The sequence below is a fragment of the Callorhinchus milii genome, unplaced genomic scaffold (assembly GCF_018977255.1).
Source record: "Callorhinchus milii isolate IMCB2004 unplaced genomic scaffold, IMCB_Cmil_1.0 Scaffold2, whole genome shotgun sequence".
NCBI classification, from domain to species: domain Eukaryota; kingdom Metazoa; phylum Chordata; class Chondrichthyes; order Chimaeriformes; family Callorhinchidae; genus Callorhinchus; species Callorhinchus milii.
The window spans coordinates 2,636,863-2,655,978 of record NW_024704743.1 but is presented as its reverse complement, the minus strand read 5'-3'; the positions used below and the strand labels follow the sequence as shown (position 1 = coordinate 2,655,978).

Sequence of the window (19,116 nt, the reverse complement as noted above, 5' to 3'; positions counted from 1 at the left end):
TCAAAAGTTGTGAGTGAAAAATGCTACATTCTAATCCGAGTCATGATCATCACCAGTGACAATTATCACATCACCCCACCATACAACCCACACTCAAGTGCTAGAATCAGAGAAAGAGGCCATTTGGCCTTTCGTGCATGTGCCGGGTTTCTGAATCTTATTTAGTTTCCAACTGTGACCTTCCCCACATTGTATTTTATTATTATTATTATTATTATCATTATCCTTTTATGTTCACTTTTTTTTCAAATAAGTTTCAAATTCTATACTTTTTTAATATAAAAAAACCCGACAGATTAACATGAGTGACAATCAGGACATTGAATATACTTTTGCCCCATAGCTATTATCTCGAAATTCGATCCTGAGTAACAGAAAAAAGGAGTTTTGTGCCAAACTCTTAACTGAAGCCACGTCAGTTTAGGAGACTAAAAATTTGGGCGCAAAAATGTCACACACACCCACGCACACACACACAAAAAACACTCTAATGTTGTACTTTGTTTTTAATTCAAATTCCAATAGGTCGCGCCAAGTATCGTTAAAAATAACTGCATTCTGCTCCAGGTCATAGGTCAGCCACTGCACCTCACCACTAAGGCTTCATTTTTGCTGTCGTTTTCTTCTTTTGCTCTTCTTTGTGTCGGTGCTTCTTCCACTTGCCTCCTCCTTTCTGGCCTGAGAAAACATTGGCGTTTGCGTAAAACTCATCACCATCATAACACACATCACATGCAGGCTTCACTACTGCTACAGTTAATGAGTCTCCTTTATTTAGTCAGCCCTGATTGTCTACGCTTAAGAGAATGCAGGCTTGGGTTCAGAGCCATGGAAATCGACCAGATTCCTCTGTAAAGTGCGTGTGTGCCTCAGACAGACACTTACCCATCACAGGACGCCAGCAATGGCTCCTCTGACAATCCAGCACTTCCCCAGCCCTGCGCTGGGGCAGTCGAGGAGGAAAAGGTTCAAAAAACAAATGGCCAAACTGCCAATCATCCAGATAGAGAAGATTTGACACACCTTCGAAGGATATTTCTGCTTCTAATTAATTATCACAATGTCCACTGCTCACTGCTTTCCCTCAGTGTCTATCGCACAAGTGGATAAGGCTCTAACTGGCTGCACAGCTCTGCTCAGCCGCAGTCACAAAAATCCTAAAATAAGATTATATTCATCTCGTGAAAATCTAGAGCAGAGATTATGTCACTGCCTTACTGCAGGTCAGTGCACCTTATATGGGCTATGGGGAGGAACGTTACCACTGAAGCCATTTAAATGAACAATCAACACAATGTAATAATCCCTTTAAAAAAGATTTGGTCAGTCAATTCATGACTGTTTGTGGGACACTGCCGTGTGCAATTGGTTGCCACGATTCAGTGTCCCATAAACAGTCGTGGATTGAGTGACAAATATTATTTTTTTTGAAGGGATTATTCGAATCGACTCGATTTGAATAATCGAGTTAGCCAATCGACTAACAACCGGGTTCCTACTGACTGCTGGTAAACAGAGGCATGTGTGTGTGTGTGTGTGGAGAAAGGAAACTCTCCCAATGTTTTGCCCTGACCTGCCCGGGAATCGAAGCCGGGTCCTCTCGCTTGTGAGGCCTCTGACCACTGAGCTACAGGACTCCACCTGAATGACCTGAAATCCATTCTCTGTTCATAACCACCCTGGGACTAGAGATAGTAACGCAGGGCATACTGGGACACAGGGGCCATTGCATGTGGAGGAGGCTTGCTGGAAACAAACTGTGTAGCTAAAGCATCGTTACTGTCATCCAGTGGGTCCTCCCCAGGGGCTAGGCCTGGTCTGCAAACAGCTCCTTGCTTAGATTTGTTCCGCTCTCCACTGTTGACAAGTTGTGAACCTCCACAACCCGCCCTGTGCCTCCCTCAGGCTCACCGCACTTGCTTCCAATGGTGGGCCCCAACGCACTCCTGGTGGCACTTTACACTAATAGGCTTCACTAATTACCCTCCAGAGACACACCAGCACAGCACAAGGCTACTGATCACGGGAGAGAGTGAGAGAGAATGGCCAAAAAGCCACAACTTTACAGCGTCACGGCAGGAGATGAGGCAAAGCTACTCAGGACCTGTGGTGGTTTTCTTTAAGAGAATAAGCCCTTTGTTTATGATCCGTGTTTCAGGTGTTGAGCTGCACCAGGACGATTGGAGATTCCTGAATCACCCAATAAAGCCATTTCCTCTCAGTATACTTCAAAAGGAGATGTGTTTCTGGTTTTAACCGCTCTCCTCTTCACCTGATCAATACCGCACTTCTGGTCATCTTTATACTGAACTGTAAGTGCAACTTAACTCAATGGCTTCGTTTGTTTTAAATACAATCTGTGTCCAGTGTCTCAGTGTCTGCACATTCTGAGTGACCAACGATAACCAGGTGATGTCAGCGTGTGTACAGGAAATTATGTCGGCTGCGCTTCCTGCGCATAGTGTGTACAGGAAGTGGTGTCGGCTGCGCTTCCTGCGCATAGTGTGTACAGGACGTGGTGTCAGCTGCGCTTCCTGCGCGTAGTGTGTACAGGAAGTGATGGAAGCGCACGTACACGCACGTGAAGGAATTAACATCAACAGCAGCCGGATGTCCGAAGCGAGTTATTGTTTAGAGCAGCGAACAGCGAGTCAAGCAGCTGGTCAGAGCCGGAGTTGGGGTTAGTGACTGCCAGCGACAGCGAGGAGCACTGTACCTGAGTGAGAGTCGGGGTGGAATCCCCTGTATATTAAACTGACTAGAGCCAGAGACCACTTACTTGCTCATCAACGTTCTGCTTGGCCGAGAACTATCGCCTCACACAATCCCTTTGAGTATAAATCCACCCCTTGTCCCCAGAACATAAAGCCTGGTCCAGCAGGAACCCCAACCCGACATCGCAAACCGAGCCAAGCCAACTAGCGAAGGCGCCCAGCTGGGGCAGTTAGGGGCTAACACACTGAGCAGCAGTGACACACCTCGTGTGAGGGGCGGTTGCTGTGCTTATTTCGATCGGGATTTTCCAATCCAATTCCTTGTCTGTTTGCGTGCCTCGGAATCACACCTGTTGGATGGGGATCTGCTGCCTCGTCGCGGGAGCCGCTGGTCATTGCCACGGAGCCCCGGCCCTCCCGCTCGTCCATGCGGTAGGTCAGTCTGGAGGGGGTGGTGAAGTCCTGGTACCCGGAGGAGTGGGTGTGGGATACGCTGGCCGGCGAGGCTTGGTGCCCACGGCGTCTCTGCTCGATGGCCAAGGCCTGCACATCCTCCACACCTGGAACAAGAGCAAAGACCCCACACAGTGGACATTTAGCTCACATTTTTGGCCCACGTGACGCTCGCAAAAGCTGCCCTGAAGCCCTCGAAGCGCCTCGACGCGCTGTCACACGTGAAGAGGACACGAAGCAATATAAACGCAAGTTGTTGTTCAGAATAAAAAAAGGTCAGTTGTGCGTCGTTACCTTGGGGTTGTGTTGGTGCACCCGGGCCTTGAGGAAACGTAAAAGGGGGGGGAGGGGCCGTCGAGAAAAAAATGCGATACATGATAATAATAGTATCACCGGTGATAATATCCCGAAAGAGAGAAAGAGAGAGAGAGAGAGAGAGAGAGGGAGAGAGAAAAAATGCAGTCACTCAATCCACGGCTGTTTGTGGGGACGCTGCTGTGTGCGTTCGGCCGCCACGTTTTGTCCACAAAATACACAGTCAATTCGCTGGACAGTGTATTCTGTGAAGCGCATTGAGACGTCTCGAAGACGGGAATGAGGTGTTATATCCAAATGAAAGGAATTGTTACTGTACAACTATTTTGAAAGTGCATCAGAAGAATCCTACATTAACAATGACCTCGTTCGTATTGCTCTGGTGGATTGAAAATGTATGCAAATAAGATATGGAATTATGGGGTACACAATTAAGAAGGATTTACTACATTATGAATTCAAATCCACACAACCTTTGCATAGCAATGTACCACTGATTAACCTTGCAGCCCTCATTTCTGCATTAAAAGCAGCAGACTGATGAGACACTGTGCAAAGCTATTTTTGAAACGCAAGTTGAATATTAAATCTGCTGCCTATTTAAACCAAATTGCAAATCGAAATCCAACCAACTTGTTCCACATTGTATTTAAGTCAAAATACAGGGACGGAAGCAGATTGTAGCATATACTATTATCTTTAAAAAGAGTTGAGAGACTGTTATGGTCACATTTCTATGAATGACTTTATTGCTGTTCTGGTGAAATTTCAAGCGAGGGGAGGGCCACACAAGTACACTACAAATTTGCAGTAAAATTAGGATTTGACATTGGAATTTAATTACTCCCTGGTCCCCACTGACACATACGCCCGCCCTGGTTCAGCTCACATTAAACTGGGCCGTTGCAAAAACGTGGTAATTCAGCCAACGATATTTTTAATGCCCTTCAACAGATTATTTGTATGTTGCATGAAAACAATTGATCAATAATTCACTGAAAATAATTCAAGGTACCACATATCAGGGAGGATGTCATGATTATCGCCATTGCAGAAGCGTTTGCGAGTCGATGGCCCTACTACATTGACATAGTTTAGTCCAAAGACATCTGCAGTCACCAACTTGTGATTTCTTTGCTCCTGCGCCTGCAACAGGGTCTTTCAGTCTCATTGTATAGTCTCACTGTCTCCTTGCATTTGATATAGCGCCTTATCACGTCTTCGAGATGTCCTCAAGCATTTCACAGTGTATACCGTAAAGTGAATCGCACAAAATGTACCGTCAATTCACTTTACAGTATTTTCTGTGAATCCCTCCAGTGCTTTTCCTGACTGATGTCTTATGTTTAAATGAGGTTGAGCAGTATAGCAGTTGCTCAAACAATTCTAGCAATCATCTTGCTCAGAGGTTAGGCTGACTTTAAAAAAAACATTGCGAGGAAAATGGACTCAAAAATTCACTGCTTGAAAGTGTTACTGCCTAAGGGCATAAATGTTTTTTTTTTAAAATAGCGAGTTACGAATTCGTCTTAGTAAATTCAAAGATGTTACAGCACGCAGCAAGCAGACAGTTGTAAAAACCATCTGTAAATTCACCGCAGGCGTGTGGACAAGTTGGTGGAGATTAACCCCATTTCGAAATCTCAAACCGATCAAGAACAAAACTATTTACAAATGGCTCAGCCTAACTATTCAATTGTGTTCAATTCCGGGCACCACACTTTAAGGATGTCCAGACCTTGGAGAGGGTTGGAAGGATATTTACCAGAATTATACCAGTGATGAGGGACTACAATTATGTGGAGAGACTAGAATTGTTCTCCTTAGAGCAGAGAAGGTTAAGGGGAGATTTAATAGAGGTCTTCACAATTATGAGTTTTTTTTTAAAAAGCGTAGATAGGGAGGAACCGTTTCCTCTGGCGGGTGGGTGAGTGAACAGAGAACACAGATTCAAGATAATTGGCAAAAAAAAGCAGAGGGGAGACGAGGAGATATTTTTGTACCTAGAGAATTGTTACGGTCTGGAATGCAAGGCCTGAAAGGCTGGTGAAGCAGATTCAATGGCCTTCTGTGCTGTAAGATTCTGTGATTCTATATGAACTCAGAGTATTGATGCAATTTTGCTTATAAGTAATGGAACCGTTTAAAATTCCAATTGTAGCTGCAGGATGATTCATGCCATTTCCCACAGAGGGGCAATAGCTTCCCAAGTTGTTTTTCCATTACTGGAAATCAAGGACGTCAGAAAAGGTTTGGCTCTCCCTCCGCCTGCAGTTATCAAGGTCAAAACCTTGGAATTTCAGAATCACAGAAGCATGACTTTTGTTTGCTCTGTAATCGTAGTCTTGAGAAACATTCCATGTCAAATTCAGAATGTAATTTTATTCTTCGTCTGCATGCTTCGGTTGTGAGATTCGGACTGCAAAGTTCAACCGTGTTGACCTTTTGGCAGCTTGTGAACACACAATAACAACAAGAAATTATATTTGTATAGCGTTTTTCACGTCAGGAGGACTTGAAGCTTATTGTGGGAGAAGGTGGGGTTGGCAACGAAGAGGCTTTGTTTGAAAGGTTAAAAGTGCAAATGGACAACAGCGAACAAAAGCAATATTGGGAAGGGTTTTTTGGTCACTTGCAAAAACCCATATCAAATAGGCAATCACTACAGTAAAAGCTGTGAAGCGCTTTGAGACATTTCAATACCAAGGACATGTTCAGTACATTTCCTGAAGCAGAAAATTGTGAGCAGAAAGTCTGGCGTGGTTAACAGTAACCAATTGTGGGTTTTCACAATATACAGTCAGTTCACTTATACAGTCAGTCTATCCTGTGAGGCGCTTTGAGACAATTGCGCACAGCAGTGTCCCACAAATTCAACATCTTGTGAGGAAATGAGACCTGTTCTTGGTTGTCAGCCAACGCTATTTACATACCCGACCCAGGCTCATCTCAAACTCTGACTGAATCTCTGACTGAATCCAGTATTGCACAACAAATCACAGCTGAGAGCTCGGGTAGGGTATCTGAGGTTGCCAATACCTCCTGTGAACAGAACGCCCATCACCATCTCTTGGCAGTCAAGTTACCACCTGTTCTTGATTTTCACTCAAGAGCTCTAAAGGGGGAACATACAGCGAACTCTAATAATAAATTCAACAAGTCAATCTCTCCGACATGTGGGGGTGGGGGCACAGCTCCATGCTCAGGAGCAGGAATATAATCCTAGAGAGTTCAGCACAGTGGGCAGCCGTTCCTGTGCGTGGTCACCACGCTCGTTCCTATTGGCGAGGTCAATCGCTACTTGTTGCAAGACACGTCCGGAGAAATAATAATTCCAGAAACACTACTTCAAATAGCGAGTATCAATGTGAAGAACAGGCCCCCTAGGGAGACGGTGGAAGGAGAAAGTGTTGATTCTGTTAGGATTATTATCCACGGAAAAGAGATCCGCCAATCAACTTAACAACAGAGTCCCTACTCACCGCTGGATAAACAGAGGCGTGTGTTAGGAAACTTGCCTAAGGCTTTGGCCCCGACTGGTGACATAGTGGATTGTCATAGACACAAATTTTATGAGATGTCCTCATGACATGAAAGGCATTACAGCAAGTGTAGGGATTATTGCTATTAGTAACAAGAGACAAAAAAAACACAGGATTTCACAAAATCTGAGCAGATGTTGAGACAACACCTTAAATTCACTGGGAAGAGCAGCATTCCCTTTGGCAGTTGATTGGCTGCTTCCTGCAGTGAGTGCATCAGTGCTGATTGGGATTGTAACCAGTGCCAAGCATTAAGGCGATTGCTCCAAATGGGCTCAACCCATTTCACATGAATGGCTTCGACATGCGTCAGGGAATAGCAGGAGAATTGGAATGCCCAGAAAACCTGACTGACATAGGAGGATGTAGGACCTGAGCCCCACAGCCCTCAAGCCTTGGCCCCGGGTTTATGGGCATAGCATGGAAAGGAATGCTGCTTAACTGGTGAATTGATCGGAAAGCTCTTTATTGAAAGAATAACAATACTTACATCTGATACAGCGCCTTATCAGGTCATTGAAACGTCTTAAAGCGCTTCATAGGATACACTGTAAAGTGAATTGACTGTGTACTTTGTGGGCAAAACGTGGCAGCCAATTGCGGACAGCAGCGTCCCACAGCTATCATACTCTCTATCTGCATGTTGCCCTGTTCGAACAGAGATGTACTTCTTGATATAACCAGAATTGAGGTTATTACAAATTACATTTGTATGGTGCCTTTCCACATCAGAAGGACGTCCCAAGGTGCTGGACAGTCAGGGATTTATTCCTGCTAAGGCTACACTGCCAGTGACAGAGACGGTTTTGCTAAATTCTCTTGCTAACTGTGGAGTAGTTTTCAAGTTTATAAATCTCGCACACGAACGACAAATAAAAACAAGTGCCTCTATTCTCCCCCTAAACCTTCACTGGGGAGGATAATTAGCAATTGGCACCAATTGCAGCCCAAAACAACAGCTTTCAACTAAGGAGAAGGTGAATTCTCAAACATTTTCAGGGAACCATTGCAGAGAGATTTACAGTTTAGAGAAATAAAACCATCTGAAACATGCAAGGAATATGGGGAAAGAGTGGGGGAGCAGGACTAGTTGGTAGTTTTTCCGAAAGAGCCGGTACAGGTACAATGGGCCGAAAGGCCTCCTTCTTTGTGTAAGATTCTATGATTCTATACCTAGGGTAGACTAGGCGGCAGCCTGGCTCAGTTGATAGCATCTTCACCTCTGGGTTAGAAGGCTGTCGGGAATTGTACTCATAGAATAGGCTATGGTTCCAGTGCAGTACCAGGGGAGAGCAATTGCCAGTTTCAGTTTTTGGATGAGATGTTAAACCGAGAACCTGTCGGCAGATCGTTCAACGTTAAAGACCTCAATACAGAGGGATTAGGAGATATGGGGATAGGGCAGGTAATTAGAGTTAGGTCTGAAGATCAGCCATGATCTTATCGAATGGCGGGGCACAGGCTCGAGGGGCCGAATGGCCTACTCCTGCTCCTAATTCTTATGTTCTTATGTAATACTGTATTGAAAAGAGAAGGACGTTTCTCCCAGTGTCCTAGCCATCAATCCTCCAGACATGTTGGCCATTTTTCTACCCTCAGAACCCAAGTCAAAGATATAAGTAGGTCATTCAGACCCCAGAGTTCACAGGAGCAAAATGAGGCTGATGCCCAGTGTTTAGAAGGCGTCAAGAGAGGAATGACTCGATAATAATAATCCTTCAGGGAAGGAGTAGAGATAAAAAACATTAACAGAAAAAAGAAAATGTTTTGTCTATATCTTTGTGCTTTCCTAACGTATTCTGTTATTGTAACGAGTAAAATGTTTTGGCTAAACATTTGTTCAGCCTACCCTGAAAGGAAAGGTGCATTATCCAAGGTGGACTGTTGACAACAGGATAGCCAATAGATCCACACGTGTCTCTTTCTGAAAGGGACCCAGATGCTAAAGTGAAAAAAACACTTACCTTAGTTTGGCAAAGATCCAGGAAAAGCTTAAAATGCTGGCGATAAACATAACCGTATTTACAGAGTTGACTAATTGCCAGATTAGTCTATTTCAGATCCCCAGAGGTGAAGCTCAGGCTGTAGAGTTGTCTGGTCAGGCTGCACCTGAGCCCAATGCAGTGACTGCTAACACTTCTGCTCACTGTGACATAAGTAGGTCATTCAGACCCCAGAGTTCACAGGAGCAAAATGAGGCTGATGCCCAGTGTTTAGAAGGCGTAAAGAGGGAATAAGTCGATAATAATAAGCTGGCATTTGATATAGCGCCTTACCACGTATTCAAGACGTCTCAAAGCGCTTCACAGAATATACTGTAAAGTGAATTGACTATGTATTTTGTGGGTGAAATGCGGCAGCCAATTGCGCACAGCAGCGTCCCCACAAACAGCCGTGGATTAAGTGACCAAATTATTATCATTATTATATTCTGAAGGAATTATTACCTCCGGTAAAGCGATCCGCCAATTGATTAACATTGCTCAAGGTTTCGTCCTGCCCAGGAATCAAACTCGGGTCCTCTCGCTTGTGAGGCGAGTGCTCTAACCACTGAGCTAATGTGGTTCAGTAGCTACTGGAAACAAGGTATTGATTTGCCTGGACTGGGGTGGGTGCAGGTGTTTGGCAGGCCATCTCTTGACTCTCCAAGAAGACGATCAAACAGTTGGAGACCCTTATTATATAACAACTTGCACTTGTATAGTACTTTTAACTTAGAACATCTCAAAGCGTTTTATATCTCTATAAGGTTGCCTCTGAAATGTCTTTCCAAGCTGTAGAGCCCTAACGTATCAAGTCATTCCTCATATTCATCCCGGGCAGGGTGAAACGTTGGGCAACTTTCCTTACTCCACAATCTCGCCTCTGTTTAACTAGCATTAAGTAAAAACCCGGTTGTTGGATGATTGGCGGATTACTTTTCCAAAGTAATAATCCCTTTTTAAAAAATAAAATTTGGTCACTCGATCCATGACTGTTTGACTTATCCATGAGACGCTGCTGTGTGCAATAGGCTGCTGCATTTCTCCCTCAAAATACAGAGTCAATTCACTTTACAGTATATTCTGTGAAGCGCTTTGGGACGTCCTCCCGACGTGAAAAGCGCTATATCAAATGCAAGGATTATTATTATTATTATTGTGGGAAGCGCTTTGAGACGTCTCAAAGATGTGATAAGGCGTTATATCAAATACAAGGATTATTATTATTACTATCCATGGCGCAGTCATAAATGATGAAAAATTCAGTAAAGAAAAATGTGCTTGGTTGGCTACCAAGGTTATATAGGATGCTTAACAGAGAGAGAGAAAGGGAACTTGGAACACTGCTTTCTGATATGATGAACTGTGGTCGCACGAGAAGATGAAGCTTCAAAATGGTGAAGGGCAAGTTTGGGACAAGCACTTGTCTCTATTTCGTTGCAATTAGAGTAATTCAAATGCTACAATTATATACCAGGAAGAGCTCAAACATTTGATTGCTGGTATTAATAAGTCAGTTCTGCTGGCTGGTCCATACAATGGACTGGTGCAGAGATGACTTAGATTGGAAGTGGTTCATGAGCAAGCACAACTTTGGCCATTGCCTGGGAGACGAGTACGATTTATAATACAGTAGAAGGCCAATTGGCCCTTTTTTTCCCCGGCAGTGATTGCTCTTCCGAGAAACTGTCCGTCCTAATTCCCTGCTCTCTCCCTGTAATATCCTTGCCCTGCACAGGTCTGTCTAATTCAAAATGTCGAAGGTCAACTTCAAATCCAAGCTATTTGTGGACATGACTGTGCAGGAGCCACAACTCTCTCTCTCTCTTTCTCCCCCATCCGCTTACAGCCCTGTTCAACCGTTTGATCAGATACAGAACAAAGCTTGAGCAGTTTATCTTTGCAGGAATGTTAGGAACGCTCCATGCCCAAGCACATTTCATTGTCTGACCTGGAAGTGGAGTGTTTCTCCTGCAACTGGGAATCCACCCAAAATTCCTCACTAGGCAAGCCAACCACCGAACGAGTCAGTGACAAAGAAGCCACTCAGAGCACTGCTGGTGGTCTCACGGTGCAAAGCTTCGAGCAATGAAAACATTGAGAAAACAAGCGTTAGATGAGTCAGTCACTTGAAAGGATCTGTTCTGCACAACTGGTTCCACTCTGATTAGGAGAGATTGCTACTCAAAGATGACCTTAGCTTTTTTTAAAAAAAATTGTAACCTAGAAACAGAACTCAAACCACCTGGCACCACATGAGACAAGAGGCCATCGGGCTCATCGTGTCTGTGCTGGCTGGCTCCCATTTGTTTCGCCCTTTCCCTATATGCCAGCAACTGACTCTTTTTACCATGTCCCGTCAGCTTGTTTGAATTTTTGAAATTTTACAGGCATTTCATTTTACTTTTTTTTAAAATTCCGGGTTACAGAAATGGACAAAGTTCGCATTGTGCCGCTTTTAAAAGGAATCAAGTACTTAGAAAAAACATTCAGAAATGCATCTGCTCCCTGGATGGCTGGATGCATTTATCTGAGACGTAAATGATCCAAGGAGACAAATGGAGGGAAGGGTTTGATCCCACATCTGCACTTGCTCTCAGCTCGGGCTGGAGTAGGGGAGTACCTCTGCATTACTGGACCAGGGAAAGGGGAAAAACATCCAACTGGATCATGCTCCTAATTGCTATCCAACAAGCCGCTACTGAGGGTTTGTCCAAGGGAATGTTGGGTGGTATAGGATTGGGTTCAATTGTGATCCTTTTTCCCCTTTCTTTGGTTGAATAACCTAAAGGCACTTGGCTGAAATGCGGCAACCAATTCACACAACAGTGTCTCACAAACATTCGGGGATTCAGTGACCAAAATGTTTTTTTAAGAAAGGGATTATTACCCCCCAGAAAACGATCCACCAATCAACTAACAACCAGGTTCCTACTTACTATTAGATAAACAGAGGCCTGTGGAGTAAGGCAACTTGTCTAATATTTCACCCTGTCTGGGTATCAAACCTAGATCCTCATAAATTCACCTGGAGGATTGTTGGCCAGGGTAGGAGTGGTTAAAACAACATATAATTTTCTAAAGTCACTATGCAAGCTTGAAAAAGACACACTAGGAAAAACACACATACAACAGTTCTCGGTCATGTATTTATACCAAAAAAGGGTAACAACTCATCTAGCACTTAAAGGACTGTAGCAGAGGTCTTAATCTGGTACACAAATTAGAGTTACTTCCAAACGTGAGAATTACTTTTCTTTGGCTGCAGAGAGATCACACACTCTCAACGGATACCTGGAAAAATAATTACAAGTAAGTATAAGAAATGGAGTGAGGTTTGAAAATTATTTTGGTACTCAAAGTATTAAACATAGATCTTAAATGTTAATGGGGGATTAAAGCAAATGCTGTTAAGCACTCCTCACTCACAAAATTATTAGCTGCTACCTTGAAAATGTTCCTAAGTGATTATACATCAGGAGCTTAACAACAACAGCTTGCATTGATACAAGTGCCCTTTATGTGGGATAACATCTTGGGAGTGCTTAACATCAGGCCAGTGAGAGATGACCGGCAGGTGACCATCTGCTCGGTCGAAGAGGATAATAATAATAATAATCCTTGCATTTGATATAGCACTTTTCACGTCGGGAGGACGTCCCAAAGCGCTTCACAGAACACACTGTAAAGTGAATTGACTGTATATTTGTGGGCGAACGCGGCAGCCAATTGCACACAGCAATGTCCTACAAACAGTTGCAGATTGAAAATGACCAATTTTTTTTTTTTTTTTTGGTTTTGGAGGGATTATTATTAGGCGTGTAGAGTAAGGAAACTTGCCCAAGGTTTCGCCCTCTGCCTGGAATTGAACTCAGGTCTCTCGCTTGCAAAGCAAGTGCTCTAACCACTGAGCTACAGGACTCCCCAGGATGGTCTTCAGGTGTGCAACATTAGTAAAGCACAGTGCTATTATAACCTGTGTATGGTGTTTAAATGCATCCCAACTTGTGTTACGACTGTCCATCATGAATTTGTTTCACTGCCCACACACATAGCCAGCTGGTTATTGAAAGGCACTAAACAAATGTAATGTGTTGTTGTTCCACAGCCAGCAGTCCATTCCCACGGGTTATAATAATGGTCGACTTCCAGATCATGAGGGTTGCAGCGAGTGTCACTTGCTGTGTGTTGCCCATGTACAGCACGCAGAAAATGATGTGGGCAGCGATCTATTGACCCGCAAGTCAGCCGATTTGGGTAAGAGGTGAACGGACTGGTGGTTTGCACGTGGAGTGAATGGAGCCCTCAAGCCATTCAACAACAACATCAACTTGTATGTGTATAGCGCCCTTCACGCCGGACAGCATCTCGTCCAATAAGCAAACCCACATTTTAATTGGATTCCACGTACTGGTCGATGACAATCTACTGCGAATGAGATGATTATCAATGCAGAAAGATTGTGCTACTGTATTTGTTGGCCTGATACCAAACAGATTTCGAAGGTCATCAGCTACACATTCCTGATAGGGAGCTGGGTTTTCAACTCATTAACGCTGGAGTTAACGAATCTCAAAAACATGCAGGCTTGATAGAATAATAAAAATAATCGTTGCACTTGATATAGTGTCTTATCATGTCATCTAGAGCTTGATAGATTTACTGTAAAATGTATGACTGTGTATTCATAGACAAACGCAACAGCCAATTTGCACATAGCAATGTCTCACAAACAGCCAGAAAGTGAATGACCGATTTTATCTGCATGGATTGCTGATTCCGGTTAAAACCTCTCTTTTCAAGTCGTGACATGGGATCTTTATTGTCCACATAAATAGGCGGATCCCACAACCTTCTGACTCCGAGACGAGAGTGGTATTAATTAACTGACCAGATTGCCACCTCATTTTGTTGAATCTTTATTGTGATTATTAATTGAAAAATACATCAACATTTCTTCACAGGAAAAAAAATGACATGGCTATTCCCACTATCTATCATTGTGACACCATGAAGTGAGTTCGAGCTATCGTTTCTTGCTGTTTTAACCCGAATAAAGGGTAAACAATACAAAAAAATTCTGCAGAATATCTGGGAAAGGCAAAATTTCTTGGCAAATCCTAATACCACCATTCTATTTGACAACAGAATACTCTATTACTTCTGCATTTCTAGAACTTTTGCTTATTAAACATAATGGACCTAAAATGCTACAGAAAGCAGGGAAGGCAAGCTACAGAGGATTTCTGTCACCACTGGGCCATCACCTAAACTTTACTGGATAAAAGACACGTTGGCATTTCCTGATTAATTCAATATAGCAAGGCAAAATTCTCCACAACCCACCATTTTTTCCACTATACATTTTTGTTAACTGTACCACTTATGAGTACTTTGTGGGAGGGAAAAAAGTACAATTCCATCTCTTTCACAGCGTCTACCAACACTATTTAAGTTACAATAATAATCCTTGCATTTGATATAGTGCTCATCACTAGATAGTGCTCCCATTTAGTTTATTTCCTAAAGGTCAATGGTAGCAGCACAAGTACATTCTTTTCTTTTGCCTTTGTTGGCATTTGTCAACCCCGAATAAAATGTATTGAACCTAATATTCAAAAAAAAATTATTTGGTCATTCATTTCATGACTGTTTGTGGTACACTGCTGTGCGCAATTGGCTGCCGCCTTTCTCCCACAAACTACAGTCACTCCACTTTACAGTGTATCCTGTGAATTGTTTTGAGATGTCTCAATGACGTGATAGGACGCTATATCAAATGCAAGGATTATTAACATTGTATACCATTACAACCAGCTACTTAGGTTGAATGAGCATGAATTTAAAGTACCATCTATATCCACAGACAATGTGTCTCCCAATCGCTAGCAAATTGTTTCACAGGTTCTTGGGAATCTTGAAGTTACTGCGGTCAATGGTTCAGAGTAAATTGTGGTAACGCAATTTGATCATTTTGATAATTTCCTTTTCAGCTTATTATTGTCCTGACTGGCACAGCAGCAAAGCTCATCTGATGAATCATCTTTGCTTTCAATTTTCTTTTAACCTTTTACATAATTAATTTTGTCATTAATATACGACATTGCTTGACCTTCTCCAGCTTGTTGAAGTGACACGCTGGGCCACAACCTAAGCTTTCCTTGCTCAAGCACTATTATTTCTTTGTAACCTTTCCTTGTTGTGCACTGCCAGATCAGTGAAGCACCTGAACAGAACAGAACTTCATGATTATATGCAACACTTCCATCAACAGAGTAGGATAGATTGTGCACCTGAATAATTCCAGGGAACACTACTCATTTCATTCCTATTAATACCGGGAGGATCCATTTGCACTCTTGAGCATGAACACAAATAAGCAATCAAGATAACTAAATGCTGTACACAATCCATCTGGTACCTCACAGATTGCTTTGAAGGGAGTTCATTTGCAACCTGCCAGTGATACTAAGGTTGAGTGATCTCAAACCATCAGCTATATAAGTTTGGAAAGTTTAGGAGATAACACACTGGGGACGAGGCTCACGGGTTGTCTACACAGGTTGGCGGCTTATTCACAAGAAATTATTTTTTGCATTTTCCACCATTCGTTATTGATTGTTTTCGCATTTATCCAGTTTTATCAGAATGGTGAACAATTTATACAGCGCCCCTCACACCTGCTAATTTTATTTAGCATCATCCTAGCCTGAGTATAAAGGTTATTATTTCTTTGAGAATCAATTTCAAATTAGGCACAACATGGAAAACTGAGCAATACATCTGGGAGGTCAGAATAGCTTTGTAACCCATTTCTACATTAAGCATGAATTATGCAATTTCTATATTAGGAATTGTAGAAACATTAATAGTAAAATGATTGCTAGGCAATTTAATAGCCTGAAGAATTTAGAACTTCTAGGCCCAATAAACCTATTCCTTTTGGTCTCCAACTCAAATACAACACCTCCTTTCTTATTTTCTTATTTGCAATCTCTTAACTGTCCAAAAATACATCAAGTTGCCTCTTGATCCTTATTATACTAGTAATGTACTCAACACTTTGAGATTAAAATAGTTCTAACTTCCCTTTTCTCTGTTGATTTCTGCTGCTGTTATTCTTTTCAGGGGTTGGGGAAGAGGCCTCTGTAATAATCCCAATAATAATCCTTGCATTTGATATAGCGCCACATAACATCTTTGAGACATCTCAAAGCGCTTCACAGAATATACTGTAAAGTGTAGTGACTGTGGGCGACTGTAACTTAACAAGAGCAAAAGTGGGTGTAACTTGTGGGTTGAGCAGGTTCCCTTATGTCATTTGTAAATGCAAAGGACTCCAGAACCACATGTAAACCATATTGATTAATTACACTATCAAGAACAACTATAATGCTGTCTGTACAAAACTGTTAGCAAGTGGCATGACCAACCACGCAAACTTTGCCTGTGGGTTAAGCAGGTACTGTAAATTACAATCCAATATTCTTGCGAAGATTACGTGAACAGAACTGCAATTCAGTATTCCAGATGATACTTGACCCGAAATAACAATAAAACCTCCAATTTGTATTCTATTGCTCTGCTGTTGTAACCTGATAGGTTGATTTGCCCTTTCTTACAGCCACAAACCACCAGAGTGTTTCACTAGTTTAACCACAATATTCCCTAAATTTCTTCCCTGATCAGCATGCTGAATGACTGCTCCATTTAACAAGTAGACTTCCCTCTTTGGTTCCTTGCTCCCACACTACTTATTGTATAAATCCAATATTGAATCACATGTGCCACCTGTCAGTGCAGTTACCTACCTGTAGTTTCATGAGAGAAGTCGCCAGGCATATAATAAAAATAATCCTTGCATTCGAAATTTGGCCTTATCACTTCTTCGAGACGTCTCAAAGAGTTACAGAATATACTGTAAAGTGAATTGACCATATTTTGTGGGCGAAACGCAACAGCCAATTGCGCACATAAGTGTCCCACAAACAGTCGTGGATTGAAGTGACCAATTTTTTTGAAGGAATTATTACTGCCAGAAAAATGATCCTCCAATCGACTAACAACCAGGTTCCTACTTACTGCTGGGTAAACAGAGGCGTGCAGAGTAAGGAAACTTGCCCAACATTTCACCCTGCCTGGGAATCAAACCCAGGTCACTCCCTTGTGAGACGAGTGCTCTAACCACTGAGCTACAGTGACTCCACATGAACCCAAAGGGCTTGAAAGGGTATTAGGGATAAGGCAGGGTGGTGGGATTGAATTGATCTTCTTGCTCAGTGAGCATGAGCTGAATGGCCTCCTTCTCTACACAGTAGATTGCTAGGTTTACCCTGACACAAGTAATATACTATATAATAAAGCCCGAATTCCAAGATCAACACTAATGTACATATTCTGCTCATAACCGGGTTGAAAATGTTCCTGTTGATGGTTTTCATTTGCTCCTAGTTATTAAGCCAATCTTCTATCTAACACACGTCACTATACTGTGGTTTTGCAATTAACTGCTGACTTACATTGTTAAAAGTTTTCTAAAAACCAAGTTGTATAATATACCAACTCTATTCTCTGATCTACCCTACTAGTCATATATTCAAAAAAATCACTGCAGATTTACTCAACATCAAATCCTTTCCTTAATCCATCATGATTGGCATTTAACAAGCATTAAAATTTGATCTCAAAATGTGTTAAAACATGCAGCTGAATAAAGCTTTCATCTTGACGTTCTAGGTACTCTTGTGGATAGATTTATAAAAATAATATATGAATTGAGTGGTGTTATTTCTGTTAGGTAAGCATGTTAATCTATTGCTAAATTACAGTAAGCAGCAATATTTTTTCAGCACCATGTCGGCAATTTATACAACATCCTAAAAAATTCCTGCATTGGTACATTGGTACTGCCATTTTGTCCTGATTTTAAAGCTATGAATCCTTGATTTTTGTACACAGCAGAATACTTTAGAATGATTGGTATAGAAAGGCAGGATCATTGTATCATACTATTGTATAGCCTAATATTATCAGCGCAATAAAATATTTAACAGGTGTAAAGACAGTAGATTAGTCTATAAATCTGGTCAGTTAGTGTACTGCTTCTGATCACTATCAGAACATGGAGAAGAATGATAGGCTATGAAGCTTAATGTCCCCTTGGTAACATGTCAGTAGGAATCTTGCTAAGTGGTCATCGGGATTTCACCCCATCATGGGTTAGCTGCTTCCAGAAGGCAATAATACTTGCATTTGGTACATGTCGTTGAAACGTCTCAAAGCACTTCACAGAATATCCTGTAAAGTGGATTTTGTGGGCAAAAAGCAGCAGCCAATTGTTACACTGCAGTGTCCCACAAACAGTCATGGATTGAGTAAAAATTATTTTCATTTATTTTGAAGCAAGTATTAACCCCAGAAAGTGATCCGCCAATTGACTAATAACCGGATTGCTACTTACTGCTGGGTAAACAAAGGCGTGTGGAGTAAGGAAACTTGCCTAACGTTTCCACCCAGTAGTCAGGGAAGAGGAAAAAAAAGTTAAAGATAAACTACTGATAAATCAAATTCAAAGAATAAATTCATATGGAACAAATGCGTCTGTCTTGAGGGCTCTTCAGAACATTCAGATAAACTATTTTGTAGTTTCAATATTCCTGTTGACAACTTAAATAGTCTATGCTTTATTATTTACATAGAAGAGAATTCTTTCATAGCGAGTTGGTGTGTGAAACGTCTGAAAGTCAACCTTTTCATTTGCTAGATATAGACTAACCTTGACTTGGAATGATTTGCTTGGGAAAAAAAGTTCTAACCAGCTACTTGTGTGCAACAGAATTACACACAAAAATTCTCCAAAAATATAACATTTAGACACAGAGACACCAACGCAATGTATAACACTACATACCAGTCCTTGAATGTCCCTTTCACGTCTGGAGGTCTCAAAACTCTAAAAGGGATTTTACTGTACAGGGTGGTGACTGCATTTTGTAGGCGAAGAGGGCATGCAATTTGCACACAATCTCCCACAATCATTAACACAAGTCAGAAAATCCATTAGCTTCAAACTTGCGACATTAAGTCTCAGAAGACTTTTACAACCTAGTT

General features: G+C 42.1%; 1 protein-coding gene across 2 annotated transcripts in view; it reads right to left on the bottom strand.

Annotated features, from left to right (window-relative positions):
• Window positions 1–488: 488 nt before the first annotated feature.
• dnajb6b (DnaJ heat shock protein family (Hsp40) member B6b) overlaps window positions 489–19,116 on the bottom strand; it is a 44,485-nt gene continuing 25,857 nt past the window's right edge. Inside the window, exons 9-10 of one of the 2 annotated variants that reach the window (XM_007908315.2) lie at window positions 2,979–3,274; window positions 489–678 (exon numbers count right to left, since the gene is read on the bottom strand). In XM_007908315.2, coding sequence (XP_007906506.1) covers window positions 604–678; window positions 2,979–3,274 — 371 coding nt within the window. In that variant the 3' untranslated portion in view covers window positions 489–603. The remainder of the gene's footprint in view (window positions 679–2,978; window positions 3,275–19,116) is intronic. The other variant, XM_007908316.2, reaches the window with a different exon arrangement.